The 14,128-nt window shown below is 37.2% G+C and overlaps 1 protein-coding gene and 1 pseudogene across 2 annotated transcripts in view; one reads left to right on the top strand and one right to left on the bottom strand.

The window, feature by feature from the left end:
- The window catches only part of UBE3D (ubiquitin protein ligase E3D), a 155,516-nt gene that overhangs the window by 17,964 nt on the left and 123,424 nt on the right, over positions 1-14,128 (top strand). For both annotated transcript variants that reach the window (XM_034991087.1, XM_034991088.1), the window contains one exon: positions 7,028-7,256. In XM_034991087.1, coding sequence (XP_034846978.1) covers positions 7,028-7,256 — 229 coding nt within the window. The remainder of the gene's footprint in view (positions 1-7,027; positions 7,257-14,128) is intronic.
- Positions 10,819-11,621, bottom strand: LOC118001121 (annotated as a pseudogene).

Genomic DNA, 14,128 nt, shown 5'->3' with positions numbered 1-14,128 from the left:
TCGAGCCCCACATCGGGCTCCACACACAGCATGGAGCCTGCTTGAGATTCTCTCTCTCCCTTTCCCTCTGCCCCTTCCCCTGCTCTCCCTCTCTAAAAAAAAAAAATTGTCTGAACATACACAGTTTTTGGTTATGCTATTGATTATGCTCTTACTGAGACTAACAGGCCCTAATATCAAGTGACAATAATGACAAAATTTACTTTTTTGAAAATAGTCTCAGAAACAGCTGAATGGTCATCGTGTTTAGAATTTGTTTGTATCTCCTAGGAATAAATTCATGCCAAACTTGAGTTATATCAGTTGGCCAAACAGACTTTCAAACATAAAAGCTTTTGATTTTCTGTCCATTTGTGAGGTCTCCTAAGGTCTCTGGACAGGCCTTCCTCATTCCACCTGCACCAGCAGAGCTGGGTGTTAGCCCAGCAGTTAAGGGAGGCCTAGGAAACTCTAGAAGGAAACAAGTAGAATGGACTTTATGGAAACATAAGAGATGTCAGAATATCCAACCAGTTGGTCGACTTGACAGACCAGCTATAATTAGAGTCTGAAAATAACTACTCTGAATGCAGTCACTTTTCTCTGAAAGAGAACAAAGAGGCGGAAAAAGGGTACAGGTACAAATTGGATTGTTGGTAATATTGTACAAACTTTTGGGAAAAAAAGGATGATACTTTTATGGTCTAACTGTACTATGTACATAATGGTAATAAGATGCAAAGCTTGGTTCATAGGATTTGTCGTCTACCAGTTGGATATTACCAGTTGAGTTTACCTAAATTTTGGCAGCCATATTTTGAACTTTAGATGTTTGATGTTGTTCTTAATGTTCTTAACGTCCACTTGGTTATAATCCAATCTGTAAAAGCTCGATGTTATTACCATTGTTATTGTCACTGAATTTTAAAGTTCAGGGGCATTCATTTTCTTGTCTACATGTTTAAGTTTTGAATAATCGTCATCAAGCAGTAGTATTGATTAACATTGTGTATTTTATTTGTCCCTAAAGCTTGTGGTTAAGATGCATTAAAAATAACTAGCAAAGTTTAATTTATTATAAATTAACATTTATTATAATTTATTATAAATTTACATGTGTTGTTCATGTTATTTTAAGCTGAGAGATAATTCAAGAAATCATTTCATTCTTTTTCTGAGCTTTGGCAGGTTTTTACCTAAAAACTGCCTTGAAAAAAAATGGAATCTATTTTGAAAGTTCTCTTGGGAAGTAGATCATATCAATGTTTCAGGGTTTTTGACAGATATACTTTGAGTAGAGCTGTGATTATAATACATTCTTCTAAAAGGTTTTATGTTTTTCAAAATATCAGAAAAATTCTGTTGTAAAAACACTTTTATCTTTGCAATGACTTATGAATTAGGCACTTTCTTGCTCCTGATGTCTTATATAGATAGTTATGGGATATAATAAAGCTTTTATTCACTGTGATATGGGGTCAAGTTCAGTTTGAAATATCACATTTTGTGCTAGTATGCATCAAGTCTCCCATATTTCTGTCAGTCTTGGTGCAGTTTCATTTCTGTGATTGTGTGTGAGATTTTGGCATGGGTGTCTTTTACACTGTATTGAGGCTCTGTTCATTGGCACTACATGCAGAATGTCAAGAGATAGAGAATCTTAGTGATGGAGAAGATTTAGGAGCCTATTTAGGCCTGCCTCCCACTCTAAACAGGTACTCTTACTTGCTTTGTAAAAATTCAAACCTGACCTCTTGCTTCCCTGCTTAAAATTCTGTATCTACAGAAGCCAGTCCCTACCCCTTAGTTTGGCATGTAACAACCCACACAGTTTGCCACCATCCAACCTTCCCAGTCTCCTTTTCTGATGTTCTGCATTGTGAGGGGAGGGAACATATTCCAAGGGAAAGAATTCAGTTTTGGAGCCCGGAAGACCTGGGTTAAGATCCTGCTTTTGTTCATCACCTCTGGTTCTGTGAACTTATACAGATATTTAACATTTCTGAGCCTATCTTTCCTCCTCTGTAGCAGGGGAGTAGAAATTCTTACCTCACAAAGTTGTAGTAAGCATTAAACAGAATAAAGTGTGTGTAGTGCCCACCGGAAGTCTTGTGAAATTCAGTTAAATATGCAGACTCACAGGGCGCCTGGGTGGCTCAGTCAGTTAAGCATCTGCCTTCAGCTCAGGTCATGATCCTGGGGTCCTGGGATTGAGCCCCGTGTCAGGCTCAACAGGGAGTCTGCTTCCCCCTCTCCCTCTGCCCCTCCCCCTGCTCGTGCTCTCTCTCACTCTCTATCTCAAATAAATAAATAAAATCTGCAGGCTCACAGTACTACCACAGGCCACATTTCTTGCCAGCTTGCCAGCAGGGCAACATCAAGAGTTCCTCTCAGCAGGGGTCCTGCTGCAGTTGAAGCAAGTGACAGCTCACATACCCGTCGGGGGACTCTTGTCTTCCCATGTGACACAGTTCCAGGTACAAAGCTCAAGATCCATAATCAAGCAGGTGCGGGAGCTACCCTGAGAAGAAGCCTCATGGCCTAAGCAGCCCGTATCTCTCGTAACAATTCTTTGGCATAGTTTCTAGGGTTCCTTGCAAAGGACCGCATTCAGGCAAGTCCCAAGCATGGCACCCTCATCAGATATTTGCAGCTCACTCATACTTCCTTTCAGTCCAGATGCAGTTTACCGGTCAGGGTTCATATTTACCATAAGCGGTGTTGCCTAGCAATATAATTCTTGCCTACCATCTACCTGGTTTCCAGGGCAACAGAGCTCGTGGTTAAATCAAAGGTAAGATTCTCAAGCAGCAAAGGGAAAGGTTTGTTAACCCTTTCATCCCAGTATGTGACAGACCCAACCAGGGGCCTCACGTGTTATAGTTATCAAAATGTGTTTATTCATTCCTTTAACAAGTATTTAAGAACTTACACTGAGTCAGGCATTGTGCCAGACACTAGGAATATGGTGCTCATCTTTATATTGTTAACTCCCTTCCCCCCCCGTGATACCCTTAATTCCTTTTATTGTCAGAAGAACTATTTTTCCTTCAAAGGTCAGCTCAGGTATTACTTCTCTGAAATCCGTGTCCACTCTACTCCCTTAGCACTTTGTATTTATTTCCCTGAATTTGTGGGTTGGTTTTGTGAATTCATGAATTCCCTGAAGTAATATGCAGATTTTGTGTGCATGTGGGAATGTATATTTGAAGAAAGGGCAAAAACTTTTGTTAAATTTTCAGGGGGGTCTAACCAGCCCCCTTTGGATTTAGAACCATTACTTTGTTATGAACATTTATTATATTTATTTTATAAGGTTTTATTATTTGCTCATAGGTCTATATCTCCTACTAGAACCCTGAGTACCTTGAGAGGGGGAACTGTGTGTATTAATATTTTGTGTCAAAAGAGTGCCTGTTTCATAGAAGACTTTTAGAAAATGGATATTGAAAGAATCACTTAATATCCTAAACAGGCTCAGCAGCTTGAGTGATGCTATTAGTGAACATTTCCTAATTTGAAAGAGAAAGTTCTTCCTTATGTTAAACCAACATCAGCCTTTCTTCTTCCTAACTTTGTCCTCTGGATTTATAAATTAAATGTCTACTCTCTTCCATATTGTAATTGCCTTTTAAAAAAAAAAAAAAGATGGACACATTTTAGTATATTTTACTTTTATATTGATGTAAGAACAGTAAGAAAGAGATCTAGAAGATTGACCATTAAACAGTAATAGAGGGAATCACATTATATTCACAAATGCCCCTCCCCTATCCCTGATCAAATAGCCAACCAATCCATGAGTGTACTTGCTGGCAGGGCTCCAGGTGGAATGTTTGAGGGTTCCCTGGGTTTGTTGTTGCTGGTGGATCCAGAATTACTGGGCAGAGGCCTGTGGCAGGTCTTGGCTTTGGGCTGATACTTGAGAAGCTGGGTGAGGTGGTAATGGAGATGCTGCTCAAAGACCTGCTTCCACAGTTCCCGTCCAGAGACTCCAGTGGGAGAAAGTGGTGTGTTCACCTGTCATTTCCTTACTGGTGGTTCTTTTTTTTTTTTTTTTTTTAAGTTTTTATTTAAATTTCAGTTAGCTAGCATACAGTGTAATATTAGTTTCAAATGTACAATGTAGTGATTCAACACTTCTCTACAACACCCAGTGCTCATCACAACAATCCCCATCACCTACTTAACCCATCCCCTTACTCCCCTCCCCTCTGATAACCATCAGTTTGTTCTTTGTAGTTAAGAGTCTTTTTATGAGACTTATAGTTGAGGAGATCAAAGAAAAAGGGCTAACATGGGGGAAATCGTTAAAAAAATAATACATTTGCATCTCAAATATTTTAACTTAAAACATGCAAATGTAGATTAATTTACTAATATTTTATTATGGAACCAATATCTTTTTGTTGAACATGACTCCACTGTTGAGTAGCTTTTTTTTATTATCAGGTATTTCATCCAAAATTCATCATCTACAATTTCTAGTTTGTGTTTTCTTAAATGGAATGAGAAGTAACACAGTCTTAAAGCAGTGGAATTGTAGACTTCCTCTAGATTTTTACTCTTCCTCCCTTTTTCCAATGTTCTGTAATTGTATCTCCCATGTCTTACCAGTTAATTTTTTTTTTTTTTTACAACTGGCTTTCATTTTAGTCTGAAATCTTTAGTTTCAGGGGAATGGCAATTCATATTTCCTTTGTTTATACACTATTAAATTATGTAACTGAAATAAGGTATAAGTGGCATAAACAGGTCCGTAATCAAATACAGTTGACTCTTAGCACATGTTTCTGTGCATGGTAACAGGTGTGCAAGTATTCAGGCTGCTTTAAGCATTCACACTGCTCATGGGCATTAGGAAGACCATGAACATGTTTTTATTCTCAGTTTTTCTCAGGATTAATTATTTTGAAGTTTCTCATCATCCTGCCCATGTTTCTTCTCCTCTTAGGCTACGGATCTCCCTAATTTAGAGTAGAATAGAGGTAAATCATGTTTAGCTTTTCTTCTGATAAAGTCCGAGGTATCTCTCGTTGTCCAGAAAAAAAATGAAACCATTGAAAAAAAAAACTGGTAGCAAATATAAGGGTCTACTTAATTATAAGGCTCTTTTAAGCATAAAAAATAATAATAGAGTGGAGCTCAATTTTTTTCCCCTTGAGTGTGATCTGGGCTTAGTGATTCACTTCCAAGGAATAGAGTATGCAAAGGGAGGGATAGTAGCTTTATTGGTGGAGAAACCTGGTAGATACCACCCTGGCCAAATGTGCAAGTTTAACAGCACCAGTGATAAGTCATATTGATTGAGAGAGTGTACCCTCTGATAAGATGTGCTGAGAAGGTCACTTCACTTCTGTGGTATTCTTTCCCAAACCCATAACCCCAGTCTAATCTTGAGAAAGCATCAGACAAACTTAAATTGAGGGATATTCTGTGAAACACCAGACCACTGCTCTTCAAAAATTTCAAGGTCCTAAAAAATAAGGACAGACTAAGAAAATGTAGCAGACTAAAGGAGACTAGGGAAACATGATGACTAACGGCAGTGTGTTATCTTGAATTGGTTCCTAGATCAAAGGTAAAAAAAGGACATTAATGGAAAAACTAGGGAAATCCAGATAAAGTTTGTAGTTTTGACAAATCTTCCATGGTTATATATGATGTTAACCTTAGAGAAAGCTGGGTGGAGTGTATATGAGGACTGTCTGTACTATTTTTTAACTTTTCTGTAAATTTAAAATTACTCCCAAATAAAAAGTTTATTGAAAAATAATTAATGGGAGAAATCACAGAAGAAAGGGTTAGGTAATTTGAAATTTAAGACAAACCAAATTAAAGGGCAGTAACACTGAAAAGGTATTTGTCACTGATGATGGATAAAGTGCTAATATTCTTAAGATAGAACATACTTTTAAAAATTAGTAAGAACATACTAACACCTCATTGGAAAATAGTCACTGATCACAACTCACAGAAGAAATACGCTGGTCAATAAATATGAAAGCCAGTTCAATCTCACTAGTAATTAAAGAGTTGCCAATTAAAACAGTATATATGGAGAATATTTTCACCCCTTACATGGAAAAGTGATAGTATTCAATTCTGAAGAAGGTAAGTAGAAGAATTAGAGATTCATATAGCCTTTCTGAAAAGCAGTTTGCCAATATGTGTGGGGTTTTAAAATATGGATATCATTTGTGATTGTGGTCTTACTCTTGCAAGATTTTTTTCCCAAGGACATAATCAGGTATGTATACAAATTTTTTAATAGGAAGGTTCATCACAGGGTTGTTGATACCAAAAAACTCAAAACCTGAATATCCCAGTGAGGGAATGATCTAAAAGTTAACTGGCAAGCCTTGGGGCGCCTGGGTGGCTTGGTCGTTAAGTGTCTGCCTTCAGCTCAGGTCATGATCCCAGGGTTCTGGGATCGAGCCCCGCATAAGGCTCCCTGTTCTGCGGGAAACCTGCTTCTCCCTCTCCCTCTGCCCCTGCATGTGTTCCCTTTCTCGCTGTGTCTCTCTCTGTCAAATAAATAAATAAAATCTTTAAAAAAATAAAAAATAAAAAAGTTAACTGGCAAGCCTAAGGAATAGAATGGAATCATTAAGAATCATAATAGAACTAAATAAACAGTGAAAGCAAGATACAGTTTGTGTATATCTTCTGATCCTGGACTGTGTACATGGGTATAACTATGTTTCTTGAAAGGATTGCGAGGAAATATCCCATCATTTACAAAGTAGTTACCTGTCTTTGGATGGTAAGGAAAGGATGATTTTTATTTCCTTTATACCTTTATACATTTTCAAACTGCCGATCATAAATAAGTATATATTACTTTTGTAATCTGGGGGGAAAATTATCATTGCAGACAATGTAGCTAATGAGTTTCTTTCATTTTCATGCTGATTTAATTAAGAAAATGCTACATTTCCATTTTGTTCTTTAAAAAATCGTTTTTCCTATCATCTGCAAAGAGTGAGAGTTTGACTTCTTAATAAAATAAAATTAAAAAAAAAATTGTTTTTCCCTTCTCTACTAGGAAGCTCCTCAGGGTGCTCCCATTGCCGAGTGAGAACTGGGGAGCTCTAGTTGAAGAATGGTGTTGTCATCCTGACCCCTTTGCTGATAAGCCACTTCATCCACAAGAGAATGACTGTTTTATTGGAGACTCTTTCTTCCTGGTAAATTTAAGAAGTGATTTATGGCAGCCAAGACCTGAACTAGCCCCAGTGGAGACACACTGTCCTTCTGAGAACCATTTTAAACTGGTAAAATATCTTTTCAAAATAAATGCTAATTTGGAGGTTGGCTTAGAAACTGGTTTTTCCTATCTTCTCTTAATTAAAGCATGCTACACAGACTGTTCCAAGGACCAAAATCCGTGATTTTCAACTGCCTCTATTCACCAGCTCTGCTCTGCTCTGTTGATAGAGGAAGAGCATATGGCTTTAGACCAGAACAGCTTAAGGGGCTGCAGAAAGAAGACTTTTTCATGCATAGAATTGGGAATGTTGCCATTTTACAAACCAAAATGCCCTACTTTCTTGTTTTTAGGACAACATACCATAATCTATATAGTCTGATTTAAATTAAAAGTGTTCTTTTATTCCAAGGTAAGTACTATACAGTTAGGCCTAGGTATTTCCCCGTGTCTGCCCATTGTTAAGACTTCTGCTGATGTCATAAAAGCAGATGCCATTTAAGGAAACAGAGAAAATGGAGGAGGAAGCTTGTGCTGCGATTCCAAGTTGGTGGTAAACAATGTGAGGTCAGGTGCCTCTTGCTATAGAAGTCGATTTAGGGAGAAAGAAGTTTCCTTTCACTGCAGAGAACAAGTGCTTTACCTTACTCTAAAAGAAAATCAATGGCATTGACTTGGCCCTTGTGAGAAATCATTCTCCTGATGGCAGGTCAATACAGATGTGATTTAAAAAGTAAAGAAAATCATTGCCAGAGAATCTTCATTTTAACATCTGATTATCGGTAGGAATAAAAGCATTGTACATTAAATTTCATTTAAAACTCATTTAATTTTTGTAACAAAAACTGAACCACCGCAGGAAATGTGCAATAGTTGGGCAGCTCTCAGGTTGTAAGTTAATTTTTAGAACTGTTTTATATTTTGAGGGTAGATTAAGGAAGTTCATCAAAGATTGACGTTATCAGAATTATTTAAGTGCCTTATCTCTCACCATAAACACCCATCCCTTTACCTAAATATGGTTCGTTTAAAATTATAGTACTTTATCCTTGTATAGTTTTCAAAAATAAATGGTAAGAAGTTAATATAAATCTGTTATGTTTAAAATGGTTATGTTAAAATCATATTTTAATCTAAATTTGTAGACTAATACTGTACTGTTCTATGTATTTTAACTTTCATTCTTGCGATTAAGCTATAAATTTTTAAAATATTTGCAATGTGTGAATGGAAGAGGAGAGGAGAAAGATTAAATAAGAGAGACCATGAGTTTCCCTTTTTAGATAAATTCTGCACTCTATATGGAAATATATTCTTCACATTTATGTCTTTATCAGTTATATGATGCCATTTACAAGAATTTCTCTCAATTGTGAGCAGCCATCCTGTGCATTAAAGGAAGACCCTTTATATTCAGACATTATGGTGTTTAGTATCAAGGAGACTCTGGGAAACTCCTGTCATGACAAGCTGCTTTGACAAGATTGTTTCCAAGTTAGCCTAGATGGAAGTTCTCTTTAATTGCATATTGCAGCCATTGAAAGAGTATGCCTGTGACCAAAATAGTAACATATATTTGGAGGGACTGCTTAAACAGTGCTCTCAAGGCTCCTGTGGGAACAAGGCTGCCCTGTGCTATTGAAAACCTATTTCTCATATCAACAAGTCTAGCCATCTAGCAGGGTTTTGAAATGTCACATGGTGACACAGCATCCTAATGGTATCTCTTGGGAAACATTTTTTTGGCGAGACAGTATCAAGGGTCCTTAGAAATTGAAACAACACAAAGGGAAATAAAAACGAGGACAGGAGGCTAATCCACATCTCTGAGCAGTGGTGCCGTCTCAGATATATTGATTTAATTAGTCCACAACAAGGTCTTTCTTTGATGTTTGCTCTGTTGAGTTCCCACACGGTTAGGCTGCTTCATTGCACAACTTGTTTTATTATTTCCTTTAAGCATCGGTCAAGAGAAATGCATTACGAAACAGAGTTTCTCTTTAAACAAAATCTCGAATGCTATAAGATTTTAATTAAAAAGGCCTGATTTTAAGAATAGCATAAACAAAATCCAACACTTGTTTCTTTCCCTCAAAACCCCTTTTGAGTGTACAGATGTTATTTGTGCCTGTTAATGTGGCAGTATATAGGGGCGCCAGTATATAGGTGGCTCAGTCCCTAAGCGTCTGCCTTTGGCTCAGGTCATGATTCCTGGGATCAAGCCCCACGTCAGGCTCCCTGCTCAGCGGGAAGCCTGCTTCTCCCTCTCCCACTCCCCCTGCTTGTGTTCCCTCTCTCGTTCTGTCTCTCTCTGTCAAATAAATAAATAAAATCTTAAAAAAAAAAGTGGCGGTATATACCTTTTGTTTTCAAAAGATACCTCCTGAAGATTTCCTTATTTCTTGCATTTATTGTTTCATGCTGTTTTTTGCGTCTACCAGCATCTTATAATAGCTTGATAAAGATGGCACCTCACCCTTTTATAAGATTCATAATAGTATTCTAGACTTAGAAAGTATGGTCACACTGTAACTTCACCCTATCTTTTAAGGAACAAACGAAATTGAACTTTGATTATATCACAGTGTGACTAACAGCTTTACTTTTTTTTTTTTCTTTCCTGGGGTACTTGGCAATAATTTATTGATTTTTAGTCATTTGTTTTGTTAAATCCATAAGACTGGGTTTTTTTTTTTTTTTAATCTTCTTAGAATAATGTGTTGAACTTTGTAAACATTCACAAATGTAAAAAGGAAAGAATTGTGAACTTCAGTGTACCAATCATCTTGATTCATAACGTAGGCTTCATCTGTCCCTTTAATTCCCTCCCCTTCCCCCTGCTGGAGTGCTTTAAAGCAAATCCCAGACTTTATGTCATTTTATCCCATATGGATTTTTCTTTTTTAAATAGCCACAGTGTCATTTCACATTTGACAAAATGAACAGTTATTACTTGATAAAATACAGGCCATATACAGATTTTACCAATTATATTAAAGGTCCCTTCTACTGTCCATTTATTTGAATCAAAATACACATATTTGGTTGTTTGAGATAATTTGCTTTTTATTGATCACATTTTAAAATCCTGATTACCAGTGTCTTGGAAAGGTAGATTCCTTTTTTTTTTTTTTTTTAAACCAACAAATACCACTTTTCCTGTTTCATTGAAAGATAAAGCAAAATGTGCTGTAAGAGCAATTATAAATGAAATATGTAACAGAGCACCTGATGAAAAATTCTCTGCTTTGAATAGAAAAATTTCTTCTTCTCAAGCATTGCTACTCCAATACCCGGTATTAGTTTTTAGTAAAGCCTTTTGTTTTTGGTAAGATTTAATGAAGATGGTTTGATTTAACTTGTATAAAATAGATCCTTTAAAAAGTGTCTTTACTACCAGTTTGGAGCTATACAGATCGATTTTATTGTAAGAAAGCGTGAAAATGCCCAAATTTACAGTTGAGCATACCTGCTTTCTGAGCTGTCTTCTTCCTATATCCTTGCCTACACCTGAACAGATTATCACCTGCCTTCGTTTCTATGTCTGTGGCTTTGACTTTTTTTGACCTCTAATTAAAGTAAGAAATACATATATTTTTAAAGATTTTATTTATTCGTTTGAGAGAGAGAGCACAAGCAGAGGGGCAGAGGGAGAGGGAGAAGCAGACTCCTCACTGAGCAGGGAGCCCAACACGGGGCTCCATCCTAGGAACCTGAGATCATGACTTTAGCCAAAGGCAGACGCTTAACCGACTGAGCCACCCACGTGCCCCAGAAATACATTTTTTATATCAAGATCTGATAACCCTGCACACACATGAACACATGTCAAGTAAAAGTTTTTTTTTTAATTTTTTTAAATTTGCATTTATTCTGCAGAATTTACTCCTGGGCCATGTTTTTGTTTCTTCAGTTTCTTCTGGGATATCTTTTCCTTCCGTGTAACCTCCTCTTCTGGTTTAGGAACAATCTGCTCTTTTTCAGTAAGGATCATCCCAATGTGGCAGGGAGAGCTCATGTATGGGTTAATCCGACCATGAGCCCTGTACGTTCTACGCCGCATTTTGGGGGCTTTGTTCACCTGGATGTTCTCAATGACCAGAGAATCAGCATCTAAACCCTTAAGTTCAGCATTACTCTCTGCATTTAAGCGTGTGCAGTAAAAATTCAGCATTCTTCTTGGGCCGCCGACCCTGTGTCCAGCCCCACTGTTTGGCCTGGGCACACCTACCAACTCCACCATTGTAGTGACGGAATGGCACACACTGCTTCTGTAAAGTGATGTTTTTCAGATACTTGGTGGCTTTTCGGATATGCATACCCTTGATGGCCTGGGCAGTTTCACGTGTGTTCTTAAAGTGAACACGAAGATTTGAACCTCTTGATTTCATGATTTCATAGGGTTTTCTGGGTCAAGCGAATAGCAAACCATTTTCAGAGGTCACCTCAGGCCATTTAGGGGAAGAGCAAGTAAAAGTTTCTTGAAGTAGTACTTACACTGTGTTTGAAGTACTGTGATATTTCTATTTCATCTTTTTATTTTATTTTTATTATTTTTTTATTTTTAGAGAGAGAGAAAGGGAGCCAGCATGGCAGAGGGCGAGGGAGAGAGAAACTCTTAAGCAGGCTCCATGCCCAGCGCAGAGCCTGACACGGGGCTTGATCTCATGACCCTGAGATCATGACCTGAGCCTAAATCAAGAGTTAGATGCTTAACCCACTGAGCCACCCAGGTGCCCCTCTGTTTCATCTTTTAAAAAAAAAATGCAGGCCATAACCAATTGAACTGATTCTATGAATTAGTTTGGAAAACACTTGACATAGTGCTTAGAAGCACAAGTTTTATTTATTTGTTTTTAAAATTTGTTTTAATTTAAATTAAATTAATTAATGTATAATGTATTATTAGTTTCAGAGGTAGAGTTCAGTGATTCATCAGTCTTATATAATACCCAGTGCTCATTATATCACGTGCCCTCCTTAATGTCCATCACCCAGCTACCCCATTCTCCCACCCCCCTCCCCTCCAGCAGCCCTCAGTTGGTTTCCAATGATTAAGAGTCTCTTATGGTTTTTCTCCCTCTCTGATTTTGTCTTGTTTTATTTTTTCCTCTCTTCCTCTATGATCCTCTGTTTTGTTTCTTAAATCCCACATATGAATGAGATCATATGATAATTGTCTTTCTCTGATTGACTTATTTTGCTTAGCCTAATACCCTCTAGCTCCATCCATGTCATTGCAAATGGCAAGATTTCATTTTGTTGTTGTTGTTGTTGTTGGCTGAGTAGTATTCCATTGTATATGTATACCACATCTCTATCCATTCATCTGTTGATGGACATCTGGGCTCATTCCATAGTTTGGCTATTGTGGACATAGAAGCACAAGGTTTAGCATCGAAGGGATCTAGATTAAAATACCAGCTCTATCAGTTACTAGGAGCACATCCATGGAACTCAGTTTAAATGTGCCTCTTATGTAGTTTTTTAGGAAGTAGTGATTAATGCTAAGGAAAATGTAATTGTACTCAAACTTACCTTAATCAGTTAAGATTCTTTAGATCAATACATACGTTATCCCACATCAGAAAGGCACTCATTCCTTACTTAGACCAGCACTCTATTCTGTGGTTTCCCAGAAGAGATGGCCAGAGTTGCAGAAATTCCTTCTCCCTGCCCACTTTTATGCGACTTCTGCCATGTTGCAGTGTATCTTTGTTAGAGGAATGTTGAAGGGCTTTAACAAAGATATTGCTATGGATGTGAAAAAAACTTTTTTTTTGGTAGATTCTTAATACAGAATGGCTGTCCAGTAAAAGACAAAAATTGGTCCCTTTTGGGAAGGTATGGGTTTTCAGCCTATCTTGAATGATGTGTGCCAAAAGTATATTTTGTTTATGTAACATCCACTTAGTAGTTACCGTGTACCCAGGACAGTGCTCTATAACACTCCTTTTTAACTCCTAATAAACAACACATGAGTTAAGCACTACTATTAACTCCCTTTTACAGATGAGGAAACCAAACCAGGTTAATCAACTTGCTCAAGGTCATGTGTGTAGTAAATAACAGGGCCGGGATTGAAACTTAGGAAGTCTGGCCCAGACTCAGGGCTCTTAGCCACCATGCTATTGCTTATAACATAACCTCTTATAAAAAAATTACAAATTAGTAAGTTTTTTTTAACTTAAGGTATAACTGACATATAACATTATATTACTTTTAGGTATATAATGATTCGATATTTGTATGTATTGCAAAATATTCACCATAATAAGTCTAGTTGACATCCATTACCATACATAACAACAAATCTTTTTTCTTGTGATGAGAACTTTTAAGATCTACTCTTAGCAACTTTAAATATATAATACAGTATTATTAACTATAGTTGCCATGCTGTACATTACATCCCCATGACTTCCATGTTCTGTAACTGGAAGTTTATACCTTTTGACCCCCTTCACCCATTTTTACCACCCCACCCCCTGCCTCTGGTAACCACCAATCTGTTCTCTGAATGTAAGAGAACATTTTTGTTTGCTTAATGATTGATGGATGCTAGCCATTTAATCTGTATCCCAAATGAATGAATTTGGATTTTTGAAGTTTAAGAATGCGTCAAGAATTTGTCTCAGAACACTTTCCGGTTTTTCCAGTTAAAATGCGTATCTTAGTGGAAAAATAGAATTAGATGAATGGGTTAAATATTTTTGACTTCTGATGAGTGGTTATGAATCAGATTACTTTTACATAAGTTACACTGGACGAGGAGTCAAAATAATGGCTCCAGGTTTTGATTCTCCTGTTTTCTAGAAACATGAATTGGGACAAGTCACCTACTCTCTCTGCCTTTGTTGTCCACCGTCTGTCTATCCTAAATGGTAATGGTTGTTTGGAAGTGCTTTTTAGAAATGTAAGGTGCTTCCTGTTCAAATT

This window comes from Mirounga leonina, unplaced genomic scaffold (genome assembly GCF_011800145.1).
Source record: "Mirounga leonina isolate KUSES-001 unplaced genomic scaffold, KU_Mleo_1.0 Mir_53, whole genome shotgun sequence".
Classification (NCBI taxonomy): Eukaryota; Metazoa; Chordata; class Mammalia; order Carnivora; family Phocidae; genus Mirounga; species Mirounga leonina.
This window is presented reverse-complemented; position numbering and strand designations above follow the sequence as displayed.